Source organism: Enhydra lutris, unplaced genomic scaffold (genome assembly GCF_002288905.1).
Source record: "Enhydra lutris kenyoni isolate GAN:26980312 unplaced genomic scaffold, ASM228890v2 scaffoldscaffold84, whole genome shotgun sequence".
In the NCBI taxonomy this organism is placed as follows: Eukaryota; Metazoa; Chordata; class Mammalia; order Carnivora; family Mustelidae; genus Enhydra; species Enhydra lutris.
In genome coordinates, this window is record NW_019154168.1 from 2,531,078 (window position 1) to 2,543,494 (window position 12,417).

Sequence of the window (12,417 nt, forward strand, 5' to 3'; positions counted from 1 at the left end):
TCAACATAAGAAAGTGGAAGGGATAAAGGAACAGTTAAGAATTCAGCCTCTAATATATTCCTAACTTTTTATTTTGAACAAATAAAAGATTGGATTCATATTTTACAAAAATGAGGCTAAGCAAAGTTGTAAAAGAAAATTACAAGGTTATTTACATCTAGAAAAATCTCCCTTTACAGGAACTCTACTTGATTCTGAAGAGTGCTAGTATACCAAGTTGCTAACATTGGTTATCTTAGGAGGTTGAAAATGGAAATGGATAGCGGAAAATCATTAACTTTTTTTAAAAACAGACTTTACGGTTTAGAGCAGTTTTAGATTTACATAAAAATTAGGGGAAATAGTACAAAGGTCCCATGTACCCGACACCCAGTTTCTCCTATTATTAACATTTAACATTAATATGGGACATTTGTTATGATTAATGAACCAGTATTGATACATTGTTAATTGAAGTCCATACTTTATTCACATTTCCTTAGTTTACCTAATATCCTTTTTCTATTCAAGGAGTCTGTCTAGGATACTATCTTTTATTTAGTTGTCATGCCTCCTTTTGGCTGTGATAATTTCTCAGGCTATCTTTTTATCTGCGAAGCTTGGCAGTTTTGAAGAGTACTCATCAGATACTTTATAGAATGCCCTTCTACCAGAATTTGTCTTATATATTTCTAATGTTTAGACTCGGGTTATGGATATGGGGAAGAAGACAACAGAGTTAGAGTGCCATTTTCATCACTTATCAGGGGTGCATACTATCAACATGATTCATTATTGTCAATGTTCACCTCGATCACCCGGGTGAGGTTTCTAGAGTTACCCTTTTTTTTCCCCTTACTTTTTCCATGCTCTCCTTTTCGGAAGGAAGTCACTATGTGTAGTCCACACTTAAGGAGTCGAGAGCTGTGCTCCACCTCCTTGAGAGCAGAGTATCTACATAAATTGTTTGAAATTCTGCACAGATTTGTTCCTTCTCTCCCATTCATTTATTGACTCAATCTTACTTTTTTTTTACCATATTTCTTTAAATTATTTTACATAATTATCATGTATTAAGTTTGTGAATATTTTAAAGTAAGTTTATTTTAGAGATACTTAGGTAACACATCATTAATTTGGAACTTTAAAAAGAAGGAACATGCATGGTTATCAGAAAGGACCTGGGGAATTTAAAAATATGCTATTACTATACCCATTCTCTGTTAGTAACATGTTATCCTCATTTAGACTACAGAAAGTGGTTTATGCAAATATTTAACATTATTCCCTGCTTCAAGAGTGAGAAGTTTGCATGTTTAGATAAAAGATGAAGCAAACAGAAGCCTTTCCTGCTGTATGCATTCTCCAAGTTTCTTTCTTTTTTTTTAAGATTTTATTTGTTTATTTGATAGAGAGTGAGAGAGCACAAGTAGGCAGAGAGGCAGGCAGAGAAAGAGAGGGGGAAGCAGGCTCCCTGCTGAGTAGAGAGCCTGTTGTGGGGCTCGATCCCAGGACCCTGAGACATTGACCTGAGCTGAAGGCAGAGGCTTATCCCACTGAGACACCCAGGTGCCCCTCTCCAAGTTTCTTAAGCTTTGTAACTTCAAGACAGATTACAAGCTGCCACCTTCAGTTTGCAAACTCTTTTTTTTTTTTTTTTTTTTTCAGTTTGCAAACTCTTGAACCCCTTGTAGTGTTCCTGGAAGTGATATGCTTTTTCTGTGTAATTTGAAGTTTTCATATATCTCCTTTGAGAATTTTCAGGCACAGTTATTAATCTTTCCTCCCTACAAAGATAAATTAAAAGTAAATTTTGAAATTCTCAGTCAAAAAGCTATTAATAATAATCATAGGTAAATTATCTCACCATTGTTGCTCTTTTATCTACACTATCAATGAATTAACATTTCTTTACATTGTAATTTCTTCCAGATATTTCAGTCAGCTTGTTAGCGGTGGTTGTCAGCTTCTGTGGCCTGGCCTTGTTGGTTGTTTCACTTTTTGTCTTCTGGAAGCTGTGCTGGCCTTGCTGGAAGAGCAAACCGGTGACTTCCAACATCAGTACCCTTCCACAGAGCATTTCAAGTGCTCCTACTGAAGTTTTTGAGACTGAAGAGAAAAAAGAAGTTAAAGAAAACGAAAAGCCAGCTCTAAAAGTTATTGAACCTGCTATAAAAATCAGCCACACTTCCCCTGATATCCCAGCAGAAGTCCAAACTGCTTTAAAAGAACATTTAATTAAACATGCACGTGTGCAAAGACAAACTACTGAGCCTACATCTTCATCCCGGTAAGGAAAGATCAAATACATAAAACTGGGCATGTGTGTGTGTGTGTGTGTGTGTGTGATTTCATAAGAGAAAAAAAACTGAGGTGGGAAAGGAGAAAAGAAAAGACAAACAGGAGAAATGAGAAGGATACAGGAAACAGATAACTGAATAAGGAGGAAAAGGACAGAGGAAGGATCAAAGAAACTCAGGACAAAGGAGCCAAACAGGGAGAAGTACCAAGAAAGTTTAGTAGATTCTGAAGTCTCAGTAAAATCATATAACTACACATTATTATTTATGAACTCTTTCCTTTAAAATATCATGGCTCAATAGATGCTACTTGCAGTCTTTCAATTTAGTTTAAGTCGACCAATAAATACCAAGAAAACAGCCATTTGCAAAGTCTGTCATGAAATCATTGAGAACTTCACAATCAAAATTGAGTAACAGACACTAATGTTTAGTTTACAGTTGTTTAGCAACTACATTGTCAACATGGAACCACAGGAAAATGTTATTTGAATCCACACAGACCCAACTCTTACACTGGGCAGAGTGCGAGACGCTCCGCCAGGCTTTTGGTGAATATCGTGAGTATACTGAAGAGCATACAGAAAATGAGAGAAAATGGAGGCCTCTTTGTGGAGATACATTTTAACTCTGCTTGGAAAAATCAGCAGAAGATCTCTTGAATAAAAATAATTTGCTATAGTGTATTTCAAATTACACTAATGTAAAAAAAAATTTTGTGTGTGAAGATAAAGCTTTAAAGACACTCAAAAAATTTAGGGTAAAAATGTTCAATTACCTTACAAAACATTTTTTTTTAAATATTAGCAGCAGCTATGGACATCAGTGAGCTTAGCATTTAGAATTATTCAGCTCTTTTAACTGATAAGTGCACCCTACACAAGGACACTTTCTCTCTTGATCCTAAAAAAAAACATAAATATTGAATTATACATATCTCATATTTTCTAAGAGAAAAAGTAGAAGACAAATTCAAAGTTTTACTAGAACTTTGATATCATTTCATCTGCCTCTTTGAATTTTCTTGTTTATATGAGTGGGTAAGAACGGAAGAAGGAAAGAATTATTTTGAGCACTTGCAATTTAGCCACTATGCCAGGCAGCCTTCCTGCTAATCCTTGGCCAACCTGCATGAGGTAAGTATTATTAATCATTCCCATTACTTGTGATTTAACTCAAACCCAGAGAGATTTAAGAATTTGCCTGAAGTCATGCGGCTGGCAAAAGTTAGAATTCAAATTTATCCAGATTGATAATTTCACATTTTAAGTGTGAAAGCCAAGGGGATATAGTTTTCTGAACTCAAAGATGTTGGTCACAAAGTCTGCTGAGGACAGACGGTTTGGAGATTGAAAAATAAGGGTATCTTCCTGCTCATTATTCTCAGAAATCTAAAATTGTAAGTGGTTATTGTGAATGATCAGAGTCATGATTTTAATCTCTTTGGCATTGAGATGAATTCCTTGCAGAAAACTTGATTGTGTGTAGTTCTCAAAACCCCTCAGCTGCATTAATTACTTCATCACACCCGAAATGACCTTATATGAAAGGAGGAGGAAATTGCTGAGTGCATTAGGCAGCCCACGTGGACACAGAGATCAAAGATCCATTATCATAGATCAGATTATTCTGATCAAATCCTAACTTTTCACTAAAATGTAGCAAAATCAGACCACACACATGCACACACACATACACACACACACACACAATTAATTTAATGCTTGATTTCATCACCTTATTAGGCTATGCCAGCTCCAGTCTGCTCTTGGGACTCCCTTTGACTTGGCTCAGACAGTAGAGGACAAACTTCTTAGCCTTTCAAGCTTTATTTGTCTCTATAATTTCATAACATTTTGATTGGTCCAGAACTTAACAGCATTGCTGGAAACGGGCACATTTTCCAGGTTCTCATCTTCCTTTTCAAATGCCTGTACATTTGGTCCCGTCAGCCTGCCAGAGACCAAACAGCCAGCCAGGAGGCATCCGTGTATTTCTTTATTACTAACATTCTTCTAGCCTATATCTTGATCGACTGTTCATTCATCCTGTAGTCTTATTCAGTAGATATTTAGTGATGAGTATCACCAAATATTATGCATACTCCGTCCACTCTGTAAATCCAAGGGAGCTGGAAAAAAATTTACAACATAATGCAAAGATAAGACATGAAAGACCAACTTCAATATGAAGAATTACAAGTGCAAACTGTGGTAGAGAATGTGGAATTCTGAGAACAGAAAGATTATTTCCAGCATGAGGCTGAGAGAAGGGCCATTAAGGAATCCAGGAATTCACATGAATGGCTACTGGGAAAAGGTGTGCATCCCATATGGAAACATTTTATGTGAAAAGACACAGAATAGGAAACATTACCGTGAAAACAGCAGGTAAAATACCTTGATCAGAAAATGGAGTTTAGTGGAGGAATAAAGGAAGAAGAGAAAGTCAGCTAGAATCAAAGTATAAGAGGCCTTGAAATCATAGCCAAGATGTTCAAGTTCTGTCCTGTCAAAAAATATTTGGCACAGAAGAGTCCCTTGTATAAAGAGCTGTGTTTTAGAAAAATTAATTTGGCAATAGCTTAAAGGACAGACTAAAGAAAATGACATGTATTTAGAAACTTATGTAATAGTTAAAGCATGATAAAAATTAGGAACAAGCAAACATGTAACCAAAAGACAAAAGCCTGAGGGCAGTTGTAAAAAAAAAATATCTAAGACCCCTTATAAAAAGCACTGTGACTCTTCCAATCATTACGAGCATAGCCTAAACCTCTTCAAAGCCTGCCATTTGAACTATTAAAATTGGATGATACCAAGCTACATGCAGGCATTTTAATTCCATATTCCCCCACACATACAGCTCTGTGTTGCTTTCTTAGGCAGAAAATCTGCCAAGTTCACTTTGGTATTGTTCTTGACACCTAGATAAAATACTGAAGGAACTCGGGCTACATTTTTTAGTTTAAAAAAAAAAATAAATGAATTTGATAACCTCATCTATCTATCCAAATGGATATTTTATGACTGCCCACGAAAGGAATGCTTGGTCTTTGACTGTCCTCCTGTAGACCTCACCTCTCTGCCTCTGTGTTTTTGCTTGTATTGCTTCCCATGTCTGGAATGGTGACCTGTTTTTTATCTACTATAAGATGTTTAAGGAAAATGTATCTGAAAGTCTACTTTTTCTGGCCAGTTATAAGCTATTATTCTTTATTACTTAAAGGAGAGTTGCTACAATCTAGCAATTATTGATTGTCCTAATATTAAGCTGTACTACTTGCCAAACTCAATGCTACCTTCCCAGAGAACAAGGCTGTGTAGCCTACTTTCATGCATTCCTAGTTTCTATCACTGTGTAGGCACTTAATAAGCATCAAGTGACACTTTTGATTGATTGGTCATCTCTCCACTTCACTTTGCTCCTTTAATAACAGTGTCAGGTTGTGAGATAAACTGCTCATTTTAGAAAGAGGTTAATGATGGTATACTCCTAGGATGAGTATGAGGACCAATTTTCCATGCATTCTATTAATGATGCCCAGAAGAGGTGAATAATAAGTGGCAAAATAAATTGTTGAGGATGAGGAGTTATGTAGGTTAGCCACTGCTAGAGAGGGGTCTAAGTGTCTACTGAAAAGTAATTAGGAAACCTAATGGCAGAGCCAACTGAACATGAACAAAAGCAAGAAAGCATTCATGGGAAGAAATCATTGACTTATATGTGCTCATGGATTTACAATAAGCTATGGTTGCTTGGAAAATAATTTTTAAAATTATCACATAAGAGAAATGAAAGAATTATGTAAAAATACATAAAACTGGATTGTATAGTTTGTTTTTTTTTTAATTAAATTCCTCTGAAAAGATAGCAAAAATTGCAATTATCCATTCCAGGACACTGTAAGGAATGGAAAGCAAGATGTGACACAAAGGGAGAGTTTCAAAGATAGAACTTAGCTAGGATATCAAGAAGCAACACTTACCCAAAACTGCGAGGACCTCAGATCTAGCTCTTTGAATTAAAATTTTATGAAACATGCTGTGCAGGTGCTTGAGCTGGTTAAATAAGCCTTTTCATGAAACATGTATTCAATAAATACACCAATTTCTTTTCTGAAATGGGATGACTGTTTGTACCAAGGTCAGAGAAAAATCCTTATAAAATAAAATCAAAAGTGGGAGTTTTCTGGCACTGATAAATATCATTTCCTCTTTACAAACACTAATTATAAATTGATTGGGCCCTCCTTTATAATATAAATCATTCTTGGGATGTTTGATTTCATTTGTCACAGGAGTATTTGGGTAAATGATTTTTTTAAAGATTTTATTTATTTGAAAGAGAGCTTGAAAGAGAGAGAGAGCACAAGCACAGGGGAGGGGCAGAAGGAGAGGGAGAAACAGGCTCCTGGCTAAGGCAGGAGCCTGACATGGGGGCTGGGTCCCAGGGCCCTGAGATCATGGCCTGAGCCAAAGGCAGACACTTAATAGACTGAGCCACCCAGGCGCCCAGTAAATGGTTTTTTAAAAAGATTTATTCATTTATTTTAGAAAGAGAGAGAGCATGAGTGGGAAGGGCAGAGGGAGAGGGAGAGAGAATCTCAAGCAGGTTTCATGCTCAGTGCTGAGCCCTGATGAGGGGCTTGATCCCAGGACCCTAAGATCACAACCTTAGAACCAAATCCTAAAGTCTGATGTTTAATAGACAGCACCACCCAGGTTCCCCTAGGGTAAATTATTTTAATATAAATTCCAGCAAACATTTCCTGAATCCCAGTATATGTTAGTATGAAATTCATGAAAAGATGAATAATACATAGTCTCTACCATTATAAAGAGCACCATCTAGCAAAAGGGCTGAGGAATGGAAGACCAATTTGAAAACAACTAGTTTCAATACACTGTTTGCAGACATCAGGAACAGCATAGTAGACTGAGAAGTAGACACTAATAGAGTAGGAGAAAAGCCAGGAAGGTATAACCCGGAGGCCAACTGAAGAGTGTATGTCAACAACCAGGAGAGATGAACTATTAAGTGACTCTAGTAAATCTGGCTGGGATGAAGACTGTGAATTGCCCTGTGAGTTTAGCAATGTGGGGAAGACATTGTTCAAATTTTCAAGACTGGTTTTGGTGGGGTTGAGCATGTGAAAAGCTAATTAGAATACGTTTAAATAGAATAGAAGGAAACAAATTAAACAGTGAACAGACTGTCCTCAACTCTTTCAAGGAGTTTTGCTACAAATGTGTCAGAGAAACATAGTAGTACAGAGAGAGGAAGTGCTATGAGGTTTTGTTTAAGATAGGAGAAACAACAGTGTCTTTTATGCAGATAGAAGTGACCCCACAGAGAGGGAGGATTAATAATGCAAGAATCAGAGGGAATATTCTTGAAGGTGACAGGAGAGAAAATGGGAGTTAGTATATAAGAGGAGGAATTGTCTTTAAGGCAAAATATATGGGTTACAGATACTGCTAAGAGGGTTGATAAGACGGTGTCTGTGGAAGGTTTCTGCTCTTTGCTTCAATTTTTCTGAGCGAAATGGAAAACTGGATTATTAACTGAGACTTAGCATGAGGAAGAAGGGTGATGAAAGTTTGTAGAAAGGTGAGAACGTGAAATAGTCTTCTTGCAAATCTAGGAGATTGAGTGGGAGAAGAGATTGCTGTGTTACCTTAGGGCTTACATGAGAAATGTGGTCATGAATTTAAAGTGGAGCAGAGAGAGTTGTTTTATGTTTTTCTCCATTTGCATTCACTCGCACATGTGCCGGTGTAGAGATGATGGAAGCTTGAATTCAACCGGAGCTGCAGTTATTTTTTTGTCCTGCAACTAAGAAGGTAGAGAGCAACGGGGAATTAGAGATGTGTCCCTGAGAGGGACTCTAATGACTAGCCATGGAATTAAAACTGGATAATGAGAGGGAAATAATATCAGGGAAGTAGGGATTATGAAATTGAGGTATAGTCAGAGATTGGAGGTTCTAGTAATTTGGAAAGGTTGTCTGAGGGGCTTAAGGGGGTCTGAACTAGAAAGATAAGAGGCATCGATCAGAGAGAGATATGCATGACATTGGGGTTGTGGACAGTTTGTAGCTAATTATGACAAAATCTATGTACATGGTAGTAATTTCAGTAAGTAAAGGGCATCATAGCAGGAGGGGAGTTCAAAGAACCTAGATGCCACAAGGTAGAAAGAAACATGTGCATTGCTAGATATCAGAACAAAAATATTGTCAAAGAGAGTGTTAGTGAACCAGAAAATGAAATAATGAAGATTTTAAAGGGAGTGATTTATTAATCAATAGATGGCTAACAATAAGTAGTAATGGGGATGTGACTAACTGACTTGAGCTTCAGGGCTGGTAGAGGTGGATGAAGGGAGAATGGGGTCAAAGTGACAATGGGAAAGAAGACGAATGCACGACTGCCCCACCTCCAGCCAGCGGAACAAGGACTGTGGGGAACGTATCAGCCACCACATGAGAGAGGCAAAGAGGAAACCGTGTCCTTAGAGAAAAGCTATGTTTCTACTGAACAATCAGGTGAGAAACATATTCAAAGAAGAGATTAAGGATACGGAGGATTTTGCTGATGTCCAGTTTTTATTTTTAAAAATTCATTGGGACATTATACAGCTTAGTCTGCCTTCATATATGCAGTACCTTGCCTTGGTTAGGTTTGGCAATACATATATTTGTTTGTTTGTGTGGGGGGTTTTTGCTGAGATTTTTGTGTGTTGAATGAGTCACTCCTGTTCTTGTTTCAAATTGAATATAAGAAAACAGGAAACAAAGATGAACTTAGTTTACCACAAACTGATTTAGTCTTACTACTCAAGCCTTCTTAACTGTGAAATACGGCTGTAATGTTTAATATATGCTGATCATTTTTGATAAAAAGTTCAGTAGTAACAAAAACAAGGAGAGATTAATTCCTTCTAAACATATTGAATAAATCAGTAAAATGCTGCTCAATATATTTTTGCTTTTCCTCTCTGAATTCTCAAGCAATATCTAAGGTAAACTTAACAAATGGTAAAGACGCTGCAATTAAGGGGTGTCTGGGTGGCTCAGTTGTTAAGCATCTGCCTTCGGCTCCAGTCTTGATCCCAGGGTCCTTGTCAGGGCTCTCTGCTCAGCCGGGAGCCTGCTTCTCCCTCTCCCTCTGCTTGCCTCCCTGCCTACTTATGCCCTCTCTCTGTCAAATAAATAAATAAAATCTTTTTTTAAAAAAGACACTGCAGCTAAGAGTAATAGGATGAAGGTTTCCCATTTAAGGAAAAGAGAACTGCTAGGTTCTAAGAAGTGAATGAATTGGAGGGCCAGTGTTACCCAGGGCTGTGACCCGGGATGTGCTCACCCAGGAATGACTTTCTGCCACCTGTGCAGCCCCAAACAGCAACCCTAGGCTTGCGATTGTCAGAATCAGAGAATTCATTACGGCATTCATACTTCAGGTCCTTGTGTCCTGAATTCTAGTGATAATAACTGTTACAGACTATGAGAAGTTATAGTTTTCAAAGTCATCTTATCTAATATCTCATTCAGTCTTCACACTGTGAAAGGACTGTTTTATAGAGGAGAGTAAAACTCCAACAAGTTAAGTGACTTGCCCAAAGTTGCTCTCACTTAATAGGGAAGCTGGAAGCAAACTGTCTGATTCCAGGTCAGCGTTTTTCCCACTCATCTCAGCGTTGTGATCTTTAAGCAGCTTCTTCTGGTTAGTAGAGAAAAGCTGGCTTGGTTTCCAGTGAGATCCCAGGACTCTACCTGCACAACAACCAGGCCAGCTCTGTCTTTACATATTCAGCTTCTGGCTTCTGATTCTGTTTGAAGGAAGGGATCTGTTGGTAATAAGCATTTGAAAATCACCATGTTAATGCATGTTATTCCTATGGCATCAAGTAATTTTGACTCTAGCTACTGTCAGATATTCGAGGTAAGGCAGGGAAAGTTTTTCCTTCCCTACCTGGGGAAGTGCCTGGGTGTTGCCCTTCTAGGTTTGAAGGGTACGAATGAGATCAGTATTAGTTAAGTGGCCTATACTTTGGTTGTATATTTGTGTGAGACTAGCCACTTATCATGTCATTCCAGAAAAGAAAAAGAAAAGGGGCTGGTGGGGTGTGGGGCGGGGGGAGCAAGAAGAAAGAGTCTGTTTTGTCATGGCACTAGTTTAGCATTGTAATAATTAAAGCTTCTCTTAACTGACTAGCTAAACTATGACTTAGAGTATACACTGTTTACCCTATAATTAGGACACTAGCTTACTGGAACAAAAACATTACTACTCTTTTATTCCTGCTGGAGGGGGTTTTACAGCTGTACAATTATATTCAGAGACGTAAGAAAGAAATTACTGATTTTTAGGAAGATGATAGAAGGTTAAAATTTTATGATATTGGAAAGTATAAGTGAGTATGAGTGGAATCAATCTATAAAATATAAGGAATTTACCTTTGGGGGGCTTTGTTTACAAAAGTCTTCTTTAAAAATCATTATAGGGGTACCTGGGTGGCTCCGTTGGTTAAGTGTCTGCCTTGGACTCTTGTCATGAACCCGGGGTCCTGGGATGGAGCCCCGTGTCCGGGTCCCTGCTCAGCGGGGAGCCTGCTTCTCCCTCTCCCTGCTGCTCCCTCTGCTTGTGCTTGCTCACTCTCTCTTTTTCTGTCAAATAAATAAATAAAATCTTTTTAAAAAATCATTATATAAGTGAATGTGATTTGGGCAGAAATATTAAATTATTTAACAAAATATCCTAATCTCTTAAGTACACTGAATATAGAACTAAGTTATATAAGACCCCTTTCATAATTCAGAACATATACTACTTGTATTCCTTTATTATTTTTTTAAAATTTACATCAACATTTTTATTGTCATTAATGGCTAATATTTGTTGAGTATTTACTACGTGCCAGGCAAAGGGCTGAATGTTTGGCATGCATCATTTCACATAATTTGCACCACACATTGTGGTGCAGGTAACACCATTACAACCATTTTTCAGACTGAAACCCTGAGAGGCCCTGCCCAGAGTCATGCACCTGGCAAGTGAAGGGAGTGAGATTTTTACTGTGGTTGGTGTGAACTTGTATTCCTTTTAAAATTCTTCTTACTTTTCCTAAATACTCTCTAATGGTTGCCTGTCCCTAATTTAAGCCCCTAGTCCTGTATATCAAAGATAGATACATAGGCTTAAAGAAATAAATGGTATTCCATTATCATATTAGTGCTAAAAAGTATCAAGAATTAGAATGGGATTAGCGGTATCACTTCTATGGTATTTAAGTAGTTGTTTAGTGTCCCAGCCTCAGCAATCAGACAACAAAAAGAAAAGGCATCCAGATCAGCAGGGAAGAAGTCAAACTTCCACTATTTGCAGATGACATGATACTTTATGTAGAAAACCCAAAAGCCTCCACCAAAAAATTGCTAGACCTGTTTTATGAATTCAGTAAAGTCACAGGATACAAAATCAGTGTACAAAAATCTGTTGCATTTCTGCATACCAATAATGAAGCAGCAGAAAGAAAAATCAAGGACTCAATCCCATTTAAAATTGTACCAAAAACCATAAGATCCCAGGAATAAACCTAACCAAAAGGTAATGGATCTATACTCTGAAAACTACAGAACACTTATGGAAGAAATTGAGGAAGACACAAAGAAATGGAAAAATATTCCATGCTCATATTTAATAAATATTGTTAAAATGTCTATACACCCAAAGCGATCCATACATTTAATGCAATCCCTAACAAAATACCACCAGCATTTTCCACAGAGCTAGAACAGTCCTAAAATTCATACAGAACCACAAAAGACTCCAAACAGCCAAAGTAATCTTGAAAAAGAAAAGCAAAGCTGAAGACCATCACAATTTCAATCTTCAAGCTATATTACAAAGCTGTAGTGATCAAGTCAGTACTGGCACAAAAACAGACACATAGATGAGTGGAACAGAAAGAAACCCAGAAATGGACCCACAACTATATGGTCAACTAATCTTTGACAAAGCAGAAAAAAATATCTGATTGAAAAAAGATGGTCTCTTCAACAAATGTTGCTGGGAAAATGGGACAGCAACATGCGAAAGAATGAAACTAGACCACTTCTTACACCACACACAAA

General features: G+C 37.4%; 1 protein-coding gene across 1 annotated transcript in view; it reads left to right on the forward strand.

Annotated features, from left to right (window-relative positions):
* Window positions 1-12,417, forward strand: part of LOC111161355 (synaptotagmin 10) — a 60,374-nt gene that overhangs the window by 13,116 nt on the left and 34,841 nt on the right. The window contains exon 2 of the mRNA XM_022524956.1: window positions 1,912-2,269. Coding sequence (XP_022380664.1) covers window positions 1,912-2,269 — 358 coding nt within the window. The remainder of the gene's footprint in view (window positions 1-1,911; window positions 2,270-12,417) is intronic.